Source organism: Amblyomma mixtum, chromosome 10, assembly GCF_055824585.1.
Source record: "Amblyomma mixtum isolate Tamu chromosome 10, ASM5582458v1, whole genome shotgun sequence".
In the NCBI taxonomy this organism is placed as follows: Eukaryota; Metazoa; Arthropoda; class Arachnida; order Ixodida; family Ixodidae; genus Amblyomma; species Amblyomma mixtum.
The window spans coordinates 5,482,029-5,497,291 of NC_143021.1; the positions used below are offsets into that span (position 1 = coordinate 5,482,029).

Sequence of the window (15,263 nt, forward strand, 5' to 3'; positions counted from 1 at the left end):
AACATCACCCTGTCGCCGATCCTCCCACCGTGACAAAAAGGCGGGACATTCACACTCTCGCCGGTCCTCCGACGCACAGGTGGTCGATTTGTGTATTTTGTTCACCCATCGTTCCGTGGAATTAGGAGTCCTTTGGCGGCAACTAAGGTGATATACACATTCTCGCTGTCAAGTCGGAGCCGTTCCGCAGACGCGTTTCCGCCGACAGCCGATTTAGGGGCCTCCGTCCCCTGGTTGCGCCGCCCCGCTTCCCCCCGCAGCAGCCGCCGATAACAGCTGCCGCAAAGGTTAGCCAGCAGTGTCTCTCGGCCGTGAAGGAGGGGGCGACGGCCGTTTCTCGACCTCGAAGGAGAGGGTAAGGAGCCATCGGCGGGCGCACGTGTGCGCGACCAAAACACTTCCCAGAACGGGACAGCGCAAGCAAACGCGTACACAAATACACACACACTCGGCGTGCTGGAACCGGCCGTTATTCACGTAACCCAGTCCCGCTGGCGCCAACTGTCGTCGCTGCAGACGGCGCGTCGAGCCCAACACATGTCATGACCTGGGCATGCGTCAAAGTACTCGACGAAGCATGCTGTTTATTAAGTAGCATCAAATGATCGATATGTTTTAGCGCTTTTCAACCGAAGTTGCAGAAAGTGCAGATCAGAGAGATCCCATAAAATCTTTCACTCAGTTCGATCGGCGGCGCTCAACCCGCAACTTGCTGTGAGTGACCGTCGAACTTAACGCAAAACAAGGAGTTATCAAAGAAGGCTATTACTATCTCAATTAAGAACTGCAAGTTAAGAAAGCAAGGCTAACTTTTTTTTTCTCACCACAACGTTTCCTTGCACAGAACGCCACGATATATGGTACTGCATAGGCGAGTTACTCGGCATTTCCTTTCCCTCCAGGATATATACGTTCCTCAAATTCGCTATCATCAGCAAGCCCACAGAAAATATATTTTCTTCCACTGAAAATGCTGTTGAGTCGGCTGGGAGTGTGCATTGAAGGCACTTTTGAAGTGATCGCTTGGAAGAGCGCGTTTTGGCACCTTTGGTTGACTGCTCATATCCTTGTCATATCCTCTTTATTGTGCTCTACATGCGCTCAACAATATCCAATAATGCTGGATTCCATGGCGGCGTCAAACTTATCCTGGTCCCGGCCAATCTTGTTATACTTTGTCGAACACGTTGAATCGCTTCAGACGAAAATGAATGAGTTGCCAGTTCCCCTTAAGTTCCTAGCTTTGAGAAACCACCAAATAGAGTGTGAACATTACTTGTCCTACGGTGACACGTGCGAGAATTCAGTAATAACGGAGCTTCCTTTATTAGCCTCGCAGGTACTTTTATTTGTACCCTACTTTGCCAAAATGCGCAAAGACCACCAACAATGGATTATTAAATTATCTGAACGACCAGACATGAACTTGTTTATTTCTTCAGAGTCGCAGCATGAAGAAACTCTGCGTCTGTTTTCAAATCGTCTATGTCAAGTTTTCTGCGTTGGTCCGCAGAACATTAGAGCGCCCCAAGACCAAATTCGGAGGTGCGCGTCCCGTGATGTAGTTCCTGCATTAACGCTTCTCCCCCGTCATCGGGCCTCAGAAAAGAAATTGCCGAAAGGGCACACATATCGAGCATGCATTTCTGACGTTGAAACGATGACACTTGAATACGAAGAGCTGGCCAAAAATGTTGACGCGATGGCGCTGATAGATGCTTACAGAACTTTGAACAATACAATCGAGATCGTAAAACCGGAGTGCTTGAGAGCAGTGTACGCGAAGACTTTAGATTTTGTAGTTCTTCCTGTGAAAAGTATTTCCCTACGTTACGGCTTCACTTTTCAATACACGTACTATTCTCCCTCACATTTCTGTTTTTTCACACGCCGCTACACCGCCGTAAAAATAACATTTATTGACTCCTGGCAATCCCTGCTCTGGCTCCTGCTGTCTCTGGTGGCTTGAGCAACTGTAGTTGTTTTCTTTCTGCGCACTCGGTGGCACGTGATGCCAAACCGAGCGGTTTATCCACACCCACTAGAACTTATTTTTTTCTTTCTGTGCACGCTTCTGGGGAGGAGCCCGACAATTGCTGTACCTAATGCTACTGCCTACCGCAGTGTCGCCGTAGCGTTCTGGACCCTCGGTATGATGTATCTGTCCAGTTACGTACAGACAAGCATCACCGCCATTCGCACTGTACCAGCCACATCCCATCGCATTAGGACTTTTCCGGCACTGGAGCCCTATATGAAGAGCTGTTCTCTGGCGCCTTGTGTGATCGATCCTTCGTCAGTTTCTATGCTATCCATAGAGGCAGATGGAGAGCTCCTAAGGTACATCAGGTCAATCATAGGCACTTTCACACGTTGCAACGGAACAGTTGCTACTTCCGACGAGGCGCAGTACTGCTACGAGGGACACATGTCGTATTTTCTGCTGCGTGCACCGATGAAGAGGTCTCACTTGCCGCCGAATGGGACCTCGTTGCAAGCGACAATCTCTGCAGCATTGCTCAAGTGGCCCCCATTCATATTTTGCATCCGCTGAGGTACGTACTGGTTTTTTGCCTCATGTGGCAATGTGTGACTGTGCTCCTCCCCTTTTCTCTTATCGGCTCTCCTGGCCAGTGCAGGGCAGCCACCCGGAACAGCCTTCAGGCTGACATTCCTGCTTTCCCTCTTCCTCTCTATCTCTGTATGTGCTCAGTGAGGATGTCATCCATCTCTCAGATTGGCCATGCATGCCCGAATGTTTGCGCACTCATGTCGGGAACAAATCGAGCAATTGTTTTGTAAAAACAGGATGGGACATTTAAGCTGCAGCCGAAGGGCATGTTGCAATAGCGTTAATGGGTTGATGCAATTATGCGCGGAATTGCTCGTTCTCTACTCTAAAATTATTGATCGCTGGAATCCCTCACGCCACTCCTGGCACAGTGGTGCGACGGGTAAGCGGTGCACCACTGCCCCCGCAACTTGGGTGTTTCAAACAGAGCCACCCGTGGGGCTGGAGAAACACCAGTTGCTGTTCGCGAGCAGCTTCTCGTGACCGATCATAATTTAACTGCCGCGTGCTATAGCGGTAAGTTTGCCTAAATTCCAGTAGGAAGCTTGGGGAAAAAAAACTGCGTAAAACTACCGGTAGTTTTGCGATGTGGACGCAAAACTACCGGTAGGCAGGCTACGGTCTCGTCACAAGGTCACATGACCTAGGTGACCCACTTTCGTTGCTTATTTGGGCATTTTACAATTACGCTGCCCCGTGCCATTGACTACGACGATGCCGGGTTTTAGACTCAGCGGGAGCCTTACCGCTGCTGCGTAAGAAAGCTAATCCTGTTGTGACTGTACAGATATATGGGCCACATTAACCTTGTCTTTCTTCACGCATTCCACATTTTGTAGTCGTAAGTGTCTGCGTGGCGAAGCGGGGCTGTCAAGCGCAGTTCCAGGTGTATATAAAAATAATAGGCATTGAAACTTTAAGGGAGTATCTTTGTAGAATCTAGGAGCCATTATTCTATTTCAATATTTTTTCTTCATTGCGTTTTTCTATTTTCTTTCCTGTGTGTAAGTTCTTCCTTCTGTAATGCCGTTGGGCATTGAGGCATTCTAAATAAATAAACCAATATATAGCACTTCCCTGCACACTTTTTTAAAGTTGAATGTTTATTGCTTGCAATACATGAAACTTACATGTATACACTGATTGATCACAAGAAAAGAGGTCCCAGGGCAATAAACTGTAATGGGGCCTCCTTTAACAAACTGGATAAACTAATGAATAGCTACATTGAGTTTAGGCATATTAGGTAAATATTATGACATATTGGACACATCCCTACTGGAAAAAACCGCATATATGGTCTCCATACAATACGGATTTCCATATATACGCACTTATTGGAATACGGAATTCCATATCATACGGAAATAATATGGACTTCCGCATTATATGGAGAGCCTTATATGATACGGAATCCTTATGACTTCGTATTATACGGACTGTATGGAATTCTCTGCTGAACCGTATGATGCAGAAATGATACAGAATAAGCCACCATGGTGCCGCAGTAGTTATGGCACTCACCAGCTTACTTGAAGGATGCGGGTTCGATCCCAGCTGCAGTGGTCGCGTTTTGATGAAGGCAAAGTTATGGAGACCCATCATGCAATATATCAAAATGTTACAGAACCCCAGGTGGCCGAAATTTCTTGAGCCCTTCACTATATGGCATCCCTGATAGCAGAAGTCACTTCTCTGTCCTTTCCATGCAAAAATAATACAGAAATGCATTTAATCAAGAAAAGCAACCGTGAACAATATTAAAACATATTGCATAATTACACTGTTGCTATAACCACACATTGTGACTTGTACTATGAAAAAGACATGCACTTGGCAATGTCATTTGCTTATGAAATGCTTGTTTTTTAAATTCGTTGCATTTTCAAAACCATAATCTCGCACTTTTGGTTTTGAAAACGAATGTGCAGGAAACACAGGAGCCAATATGAAGTGAGGATGAGAAAAAAAGCTTTACTTTTTCAGCGCTTCAATACTTTCAGCATATCAGCCAGGTGCCTGTTCACACTGGCACGTCTCTTCGTGCTAGGTATGTCACTTGGGTAATTCCCAAGATGTTGTTCAAAAGCACCTGAAAAAAATAAAATAAAAGAAGAGACAAAAAGTAGTTTTGGGGCAATATCTCCAACTCTAAAAGCACGTTCAATAATTGGAAAGAACAATTTACACCTGAAATGCTTTCATGCTAATTTAATTGCGCACCTCTGTCAGCCAACCATCAACCTCCCTAGCGTCAACTAATGAGGCAAGCCAGGCAGTTGAACTACTCCAGCAGTACTTCCAGCAAGAGGGTTGCTCAGAGCACATGTGCAGCCTGACCATGATGAATGACTACTTGGTGAAGCGGTGGCATACCAACCTAAAGCAAACTACCTTGCACAGCTTTTTTGGGGGTCACAACCCTTAAATAAAACTGCCAATAAATGAAACAGTTTTCCTTGTCCCCATCGAGTTTTGTTTAAAGGGAGTCCACTGTAGTGCCCACTGGGGAGCATGTGAAAACTAATCTGCTATACAGATCTGGAGGCACATTTTCAAGTGGTTCACTTGGTGAAACAGCTATCACTGGCACACATCGCTACAAGGTAGCCACTCCTAGTCAGTGAACCTGAGAGCCAACCACTCTAGCACATGACCCCTGGTTGAAAACATATGAGTGGTGTTGTGCACACCACAGGTGCTGTGCCGTCTGACACACCATGTTGCCGTATCACTGGAGCATACTCCAAACAAGCTACATGCAGTTCAGTTGAGCAATTTGAACATGATGCCGATACTTTGCACTAACACAAAACCACATTATGATTCATGTTTGCCGTGTCACCAGTAAAGCTTATCCACCAACCAGGTTTGCCTTACATGCAAAGCTACTGTGCTTGCAACTCACAAACCACAGCAGCACAATATGCTACAATGTTACAGAAAATACCCTCATATACTGGGAACTTCCAGTGAAAGTGCACCTACCCAAACTTTAGCCCAAAGTGCAGCTGGCGCCTAGCATGCTAGAGTAATGAGTACCGATTAGCTCAGGATGATAGAAAGACAGCTATTAAGTACAAAGTGCACCAGCCAGCAAGTCACAACTGCAGCACCACCCAAAAAACATCCTTTTCCTTGCTGCCTAGGCATACGCAGCAGCCTGAGCAGTGCGCACAAACATCACAGTGCACTACTCAATTTCAGGTCATGCAATATGGGCACAATTCCATTTAGCCCTTTTGCCATACCCACAGTTTGCACATCCACCTGCAAGTCTAATTCAAGAAAACTAAGCTTAATTATGAAAGAAAAGCACGCACTTTTCAGAGCATCAAGCTTCATTGGTGTCAGTGCCTTGTTTTCGGTGGTCTCAGGGCCGCCCTCTTTATGCAGGTAGCGGCGGCAGTGACGCTCCTGTTGTACAGGTTCTGGATGCCCCAAATTGCCTTCGCTGCTTCCCGCACAAAGAGGCTATCCTTCGGTTGGTCCATGAGGTGCTGCCACTTGTCAGACGGGATCTGGACACCAGGCCCAATAAGTACCTGCATGGCCAAAGAAAAGAGTGCTATGTGCAGTAATTCCCCAATGCAGACATGTTTCACCTTAATCAAGAGATCAGATGACAGAAATGATACTTCCAAATCAGACATTTTGCATCTGCATGATGAAGCTGCAGTTTGAAACTTTATGAAAGCACCCCTGTAGTACACCGTGTACACCTTGTGGGTGTTCCCATGTCATCTAGAAATTAGAACACAAATAGCAGAAACACGCATAAAAGTAAATGCTGTTTGTACCCCTAGCGGTGTTCTTCCTTAGCAATATTAAGTTCCCAAATATCATTTACACTTTAAGACACCAAGACCTCAGACACATGAGGGATAATTATAGCATATATGCTCACGAAATAATACTTGAAGTTTTAGTAATTCGGTACCACTCAAGTTGCTATACATTTGCAAAAAGCTGCAAAAAGAATGCAGCATAAAACACAAGGCTACCCTTTAAGGACGCAATTCAAAACATGGAAAATATGCAAGGCCTAAGTAATTATGTACCATGCAATGCGAGAAGCTGACAAAAAGATGCGATAGCTAGGTATACCATCAGTGCCTAAAACAGGCATAAAAACTACCAATTGTTCATTCTCTACAGGATATTAACGGAATGAAACATCGGTACATTTCACCATGTGTCACTATTACCAACCTAAAAAATATTCAATGGTCATTACACTCATTCCAGGAGAATACTGGAAGGGCAAACATTTTTTTTTCCAAGTGCACTGTAAAATCTTTGTAAAAAGAATACTTTACCAGGATTCGCTTTTTTCGGTTTAGATACTAATTGCAGACTGGTGCGGTCCTTGACCTAGGCATGAGATTATCCAACTACTATGAATAAACTCTTGGCCCAAAACAGAAAACATTGTCTTGTGTACATCAATACTCCATAAGCACCTTGAGTGTATGTTACAAAGCAAGAGCTTCCTTGTTTGCCAAGCTAAAAAAATTTATCTAGACTGCATTCTTCAATGTACAAGCCGACCCCAGGTATATCGATCCTGCATCTTTTGAGTCAGCAGCTGAGCAGCATAACTATTGAGCCAGCGCGGCGGCTGTTTTATCATCATCATTTCATCATCATTTATTTTACCCTTAAAGGCCTCTGTTGAGGCATTACATAAGGGGGGGGGGGACAAAGCAAATACATTTTAAGCAAATAATTTTAAAATAATCTAAAAGCTTAATACATTCTTGTACACTAAACGACAACGCGCTCCGATTAATGGCCATTTCAGCCCACAGTGTTAGATACTCCTCACTTGAAATGCACAAAACCGCAGCGCATTTTTCATCCGATATACTTATTACAATGCAAACTGTTTTTGGCATTTTTTTGGCGGGGGACTTCATAAGTCAACATTCGAATTTAATTGGAGATTTTTCTATTTTGCATCTCCATTAACGAGGTTTTACTGTACACAATGGTGCATTGCATGGAGAACGCACCTTGTACAGCACTAAACATCACTGAACTTTCAGTACAGATATGCATGACCCGAACGAAGAGAGGTGCTCAGATATTGCAAGCGACTTCGCCAACTCTAATGTTCTTCCTTTTGTTCCCCATTAACTCTGTTCGCAAACAACACATAACACGCATAACTTAGAAAATGTGTCAAATGAGAGTTTTGCAACGTTAAAAAACATGAAAATACAACACTACCCTAAAAGCTTTTTAAACACCATAATATCCCTATGTAAACTGAAAAAGCAACACCGTCTATATGTAATCGTAATCACACGTACGTGGAGCTTAGTTGAAGAATAAGGTAAAAATCGTGAAATTTTACGAAATATAGTGGCGAACTGCAATCTCAATTCATACCTGAGTGACGCACACATTCGACGCCTGGTTGGTAGTGGCACTGCAGGATGCCATTTTTGTAGGTTGCGGTGCCTTCAGCAAGAAAAATAGTATAACATGGATTAAATGTCACTGCATTCATACAGACGTACTATCAGGAGCATAAGTGGTGCGCTTCACACAGAAAGCAGCGGGGCAAGGCAAACGTGCATTGCAGTGCCATCTACGGAGAGCATCGTGGATCGAGGCAGCCAATCGGATGCTCTTTCCCATCTGCAGGCATGTCGCTCGGCTAATTTCAACGTGACATGCTAAGGCTAGCCAGGATCGGTGCTATATTAATCCAGTGAGAAAGCTAAAACAAAAAAGAAAGTCACGTGCTGTTCCTATTCATCTAGCCGGAAGGCTGCGCCGAGATAGTAATGGTACCACTCATTGTCATCAAAATAAATAAATAAATAAAAAATTCCCTGTGTCCCTTGGTTTCTGTGGCTGTTGGCTTCTCTCATATTTATAACGAGCCCCTCATTCCCCTTCCCTTGTTTGCTTAATTGCTTAGCGAGGGTCTCGGTTCTGGCAGCCTTGACGCCTTAGGAAGCATAAGAGGGTTCTCACGCAGCTTCCACCCTCGCCGTTCGATGACGTTCTACGTCACATCAGCGGTAACAAAGGACGTGCTACGTCCGCCGCTTAAGAACGTGGGTGGCGCTGATGAACACTCTCGAGGTTAGGTTATTTGTAAACATAAATACCCCCGAAAGCAGAAGATTTGACAGCCGTCGCTCTAGCTCAGCGGTAGAGCACCGGACGCGTGATTCGGAGGTCGTGGGTTCGGATTCCACCGGCGGCATGTGGTTGTTCTTTCTTCTGCTTTTCTAATCAATAGCGAACAACAGCACAAAATAAATAAATAAAAAAAATAAAAAAATTCCCCGTGTTCCTTGGTTTCTGTGGCTGTTGACTTCTCTCATCGTTGTGAATTAAGTTCTAAATATGAACTGTTCCTGCAACAAGTCAGCCACGCACATTTTATTGTATTGTGCCATGGTGCACAATGGCTCACATATCATTCCTCAACTGTGCAACACAAAATGAAGAGGGTCACAGGATTGCTACTGCTGCGGCACCGTCAGGCATTTTGACGAGCTGGAGCAAGCTGACTGATTATGTGAAAGGCATTTATGGACTCTTTGGAGGTGAATTAATATATATTTTGAGCACTGCTCACATCCAAACTTGGCCACAGGTGATCTTACATACGAGGTAGCACATAACAAGCTTTGTATGGCCTCAAAAGTTGGTGTCTCAATCCCTCTAAGCTGGGAAATAGCTGTTAACAGTAAAATCATAAACGCAATGAGAAATTCTCTAAACTCAATTCACATCTGAACGGTACCTATGCCGAAGGCAGGGTCTACATCCAGGCGGCTTTGAGGCATGTCCACTGACAGTGTTCCATTCTGGAATGGAATGAAAATAATAATCACCATCAGCAGCAGCCAACTACACCTACTGCAAGGCAAAGGCCTCTCCCATATCTCTCGAATTAATCTACTCCTGTGCTGGCTATGGCGATTTTGTACAAGCAACTTAATTTTATCTATCCACCTAACGTTCTGCTGCCCCTCCGCAATGCTTCCCTTCTCTCGTAATCCAGTCAGTTAGCTTAGTAGCCATCGGTTACGTATCTTTCCTTTGCATTCACATGCCCTGTGCATGCACATTTCCCGATTTCGAATTAGATGCCTTTAACTTCATTTGTTCCCTGACCCACTCTGTTCTTGTCTCCTACCGTTACAACTATCTTTTTTCTTTCCATAGCTCTCTGATCCGGATCATAAAAGAGAAATGGTAAGGGTTTGATGTCCCAAAGCAACTCAGGTTATGAGAGACGCCGTAGTGAACGGCTCCGGAAATTTCGACCACCTGGGGTTCTTTAAGGTGCACTGACATCGCACAACACCTGGGGCTCTAGCATTGTGCCTCCATAGAAATGCGATCGCCACGGCCGGATTCCAACCTGCGTCTTTCAGGTCAGCAGCCGAACGCCATAACCACTGAGCCACCGCAGCGGCTTACGAGAGGGAAATAACTCTAAGGTTAAGAATGGGGTGAAGTGCATATGGCAGGTTCTCTCGGATCATGAATGGCAGTTCACTAATATCCCTCAACAGAAAAATATACAACAGCTGTACCTTAACAGTAATCACCTATGGGGCAGCAACACGGAGGCTAACGAAAAGGGTTCAGCTTAGATTAAGGGCAACACAGCAATTAAGTTATGGGAAAAAAATTTCTAGGTGTAACGTTAAGAGACCGGAAGAGGGCAGGGCAGGTGAGGGAGTGACTGGTTAATGACATCCTAGTCAAAATTAAGAAATGGGATTCCGCAGTGTATGTTATGGGAGGGCAAGATAACCGCTGGCCCTTAAGGATAATGGAATAAATTCCAGGAGAAGGCAATACTAGCAGAGGACAGCAGAAAGTTAGGTGGGCGGATGAGATTGGAAGTTTGCAGGGATACGATGGCCACAGCTAGGAAAGGACAGGGTTAATTGGAGAGACATGGGAGAGGCTTTTGCCCTGCAGTGGGCGTAGTCGGGCTGATGACGAGCTCACTGCGTTGTGCTGAATTCAAGCTGAATCCTTTTCGTTAGCTCCATGTTTCTGCCCCAAAGGTGAGTACTGGTAAGATACAACTGTTTTATACTTTTCTCTTGAGGGATACATGAAAACTGCAATTCATATTCAAAAAGTACATGCCAAATGCATTCCACCCTAGTCTTATTCTAGTTATTTCACTTTTGTGGTTGATGTATGAGATAACTACCTCCCCTAAGTAAACAGTACGAACAATATGAGCAAACAATGCAAAAGCTTGAGAAAATGCTTCATCAGTTAGCACCAACAAAAACCTTTTTACGGCAACGCAACCCCAGCAAATCCAAGACATGCCTGCTTCCGCATGCTCCAACAGTGTTTATAGGCCATTACTGCAGTTAGTGCTAGCCCATTGTTTCAACTCCAAAAAATTTGCTAGCTGCTGTGGTGTGTTGTCACTTGGCTCCTGCTTGTACTGGGCAAACTAGCAACTAGAGTTGTGAACAAAACTTATTTCTGAGTAAAGGTTGGGCGCAATCAAGAGAGGTACTGTGGCGTCTGTAAATGGAAAAGTTGGTTCGAAAATCTGAGGCCTCCTGGACATTTGGAGAGAGTTGGCATTAATTGAATTGTGACATCTGGTAAAGAAACAGCTTGACATTTTGGTAAGTGGCTGCCAAACAAAAGCAATATAATACTTTCTTCAACCTCAGAAACATATTCTCATACAAAAGGTGTCTGTATAGCTTCAAATAACAATGTAAGACCTACGTCATCTGCCTGCAACTGTGGTGGCTCAGCCACGGCTGTTTGCAGGCACTGCCCGTCTGTCAAAGTAGCCTCGGTTCGGCCAGACCAGTTCTCACACACACCCATGTCACTAGTTTCAGTGACTAATTCAAGATCTGAGATGGGTTGATTCGGCTCAACAGCCCTAAGCACCAACGTGCCACTTGTAGCTTGGTCTATTCCAAACAGCCTGCGCTTGATAGCATCTTCTGGCGCTGCTCCCTACAAAAATAGAGTAGGAGGAGGTAATTAGGCATATGCATCTTGGCCCCACTGTTCAGGAATGCACATACCTCTAGCTGTTCTTGAGAGCATCTGCACATCCTACGGAATGTGCTCATATCCTGCCGGATGCTTTCTGCACAGCAAAGACAAAAGGATGTCAAATGATTACTTGGTCACAGCTTGCTAGCATCCCAAAACTGCATATGGGCTATGAGAGACACTGCTGTTTAGGGTTCCAATTTAATTAAGCCATGAAGGGTTCTTTAAAGCATATCTATTGAAACACAGCCGCTGTGGATGTGATGCCAATAAGCAACTGACACTTGCAAGCAAATTTTATGCAGTGCATGGGACTCAAGTTAGACCTGTACGCATCATATATATTTCGTGGCGCAAGTCGCTTACTGCGGAGAGGAAGCTATGCATGCTAGGCAACAGCTTCCAGGCTTGTCTGGCTGGCTAGTGAGTGCAAGAGCAGCGTACTTGTGGAGGACACTGCCTTGTGCCGGTAGCTTATACTTCGTGGTGCATAATTTAGGAAGAGAGATGGCAGCACATTCTTTTTTCCACTGAACAGTAGCCTACTTTACTTTATATAGGTTACCTACAATGAAAAAGACGTTTGGAGCTAGAAAGCAATCAAGCAATTTTTAAATCCAGATCTCTCCAAAAAACTCTGAAAACATGAAAAAAAATTGATATAAGCTTGAACACCTAAAGGGGCATGGTACTGCAACTATTGTGATTAAATTCCCAAAGATCTACAAGAGGATGGGTAGTGCAGCAAACAATGAAGAGCACATTTTCTTATGACCTTATATTAATCTCAATTTACTCTCTCCTAATGACCTACAATACTGCTCTCGCCTGCCCTAGGGTTAACGTGTACAACCTTATGCATTTGGCTTTCTTTATTTTCTCAGAGAGATCACTGCAAACACAACTCTACATAGTCCAAGGTTCGACGGAACACCGTCTGGTCAGGGCGAAGCATGATTTATTCACAAATGAAAATTGGGTCACTGACCAAGTCGAAAGATGAAAAATGACGTTTCGGGTCCCATACGGGGCCCTTGTTCACAATAAGGCTGTCACAGAAGAAGGGATGGTTATATACGCTTCAGAATCTTCTGCAATCTTTTCACGTAAGTATGATGTAGCGTGCCCTGATTCTTGTTCAGCGTGTTGGCCGTTGTCTGGATGATTAGGGATTCTAGATGCAGTCTTGCAGATAGGTTTCTTTCCGTCGCCAAGATTTCCACCTCATCCCAGCCTATCTCGTGGCCAGTGGACAGCACGTGCTCTGCAACTGCATTTTTTGCTGCGCGCTTGTTTCAGAAACAAGCGCGCAGCAAAAAATGCACTTGCAGAGCACGTGCTGTCCACTGGCCACGAGATAGGCTGGGATGAGGTGGAAATCTTGGCGACGGAAAGAAACCTATCTGCAAGACTGCATCTAGAATCCCTAATCATCCAGACAACGGCCAACACGCTAAACAAGAATCAGGGCACGCTACATCATACTTACGTGAAAAGATTGCAGAAGATTCTGAAGCGTATATAACCATCCCTTCTTCTGTGACAGCCTTATTGTGAACAAGGGCCCCGTATGGGACCCGAAACGTCATTTTTCATCTTTCGACTTGGTCAGTGACCCAATTTTCATTTGTGAATAAATCAAACACAACTCTACACACTGTTTACTACATATAATCAAGTTCTCAACACAGCTACAGATCCACTTGACAAATAGTCTTACAACTAGATAGAGGTTGGACTTTGTTTTTATTTTTTTTTTAAATTGACCAGACTTTTGCAATGCTTACTTCAGTGCGCAATTTTCATTTTTTTTCAGCAAATATAGTTTTTATTTGCAGGAAATGTTTTTCCCCACGGATAAGGTCACAGTATATTTTAACCATTTTTTCAGCACTGGCATAAATTTACCTGCAATTAACGCACATATCGTCGTACATACAGCTGTGCTTGTCGCAGAGATCTTCATTTAAAATACCAGCAAAAGTCAAATGATAGAACCATCAGACAAACACAAACTGGGCTGTCACTAGAAAAGTGGCAAAGTGGGCTTTACAAACTGGGCTCTCATGTTATCCTTAGGCCATTGCTCTCAGTTGACAAAGAGGGTGACAAATCACATGGTCCAAGTGTTGACTGCAGCGATGAAACTGCTGTTGAACCATTGAGGTAGACAGAAGATGGTACTTTTTCATGAAGCTTGCTCAAGACCCTCAAACATGGCGTGGACAAGCCCACTTAACCAAGCAACAGCCTTTATATGCTATGGCACTGACCAGCACTAGCCTAGACGTTTGGCGAAGAGAGGAGCCTCCTGATTTGTAGAGGCATGTAAGGCAGCGAAACAATGCCCAAAAATGCACAACTGCACCCAATAGCAACACCACCCCACCATGCCCTTGGTTTTAATACCTTTTTATTTTCTCCTTTGAGTGTAACTTCTACTCAATGGCAAGCAAGCTGCAGCGTACATGTTAAGAATACTAACGTTTTTTGGTTAAAAGTGAATTGCAAAAAATCATTTTGATATAAGTACAACCTCTACCCATAACCAAAAACACGAAATTCATCAGTGCTGCTCATGTTTTTAATACCTGTACAGCTTACTGAGTTATGGATGCAACTGATTTAGATTAACTACATTAGCAAAAACCAGTAATTCACCACACTGCGTTACCAATACAGCTTACAGTTCCTCTCCCAGAAAGTATTGATGATGAGTTTTTGTACTGCAAGGGCGTCTGTGGCCACAGAGTGCCAAGACTTATGGTGTTTTCAGCTACCAAATGCAGGGTCAAAGATTTATTTCCCCAGCATATCACCCAAAGCACATCGAATACCAGGCCAGGGAAAGCTTGCATGGAATGTATCACTGGTAGATACCTGGGGGCACTGGGGATCAAATCCCACATTTCCTACATGTCCCCTCCTAGAAAGTAACATTACAGACAATAGGCACGCACAAATAGGTGAGGAGACATCAGCGTCCCCTTATAGGCATGTGGAGGAGGGAGGAACAAATATTGTTGCATTTTCTTCTGTTTCTCCCACAAGGCAGGCACTGAAATGTGCTGTTGGTGCCGCCCCCTTCCCTTTTGGAAGCACTTGTGTACATATTTTACCATTAAGGATGCAAAACAATGACACATGCAGGTGGTGCAACACTATGTGTTAATGTCTTACCCATTCCTTTAATGACTTCCTGTTGAAGGTCGTCGTTTCTGTGGCGCTCCTGTGCAAGCTTTTTTTTAACACTAAAACTTCATTCTGAAGTTTCTTTATGATTTTTCCTTTTGGAGAAAGGCTTTCTCCGCATTCCTCTTCAGATGAATTGCTGTCGACAGGAATTTCCATGAGCCTTTTTCTTTTTGCCATCATCTTGCGGGTATTCTTTTCTTTTTGGCTCAGTTCCCGCTGAAATTCATGACAAGTGAAGACAAAAATGCCACATTAAAATTAACACCTATAAAACTCAAGAACTAAGCGGCTTTTCCGTGCCAAAGGACCTCCTTGCAGCCAATGGAGTCTGTCGATTCTCATGAACCTGCTGGTGTGACAGTGCAGGGAGCAGCAGACTGCCACTTCGTGCACTGCTCCCTGCACTGTCACATTAGCAGCTTCATGAGAATCAGCCAGCACCGCTGGCTGGAAGGGGTCGCCCTTTGGC

General features: G+C 44.5%; 1 protein-coding gene across 1 annotated transcript; it reads right to left on the reverse strand.

The window, feature by feature from the left end:
- Positions 1 to 5,922: 5,922 nt before the first annotated feature.
- Positions 5,923 to 8,034, reverse strand: LOC149325033 (BEN domain-containing protein 5-like). Its single transcript, XM_089564171.1, has 2 exons — positions 7,967 to 8,034; positions 5,923 to 6,117 (listed from the first exon to the last, which is right to left on the reverse strand). The coding sequence occupies exons 1-2, from the start codon at positions 8,018 to 8,020 to the stop codon at positions 5,923 to 5,925; spliced, it is 249 nt and encodes an 82-aa protein (XP_089420297.1). The 5' UTR covers positions 8,021 to 8,034.
- Positions 8,035 to 15,263: the final 7,229 nt, after the last annotated feature.

Coding starts and splice junctions, on each gene's coding strand:
- LOC149325033 (XM_089564171.1), bottom strand. CDS start 8,020: ATGGCATCCTGCAGTGCCACTACCAACCAGGCGTCGAATGTGTGCGTC. Junction 6,118..7,966: donor CGAATGTGTGCGTCACTCAG/GTATGAATTGAG, acceptor TTGGCCATGCAG/GTACTTATTGGGCCTGGTGT.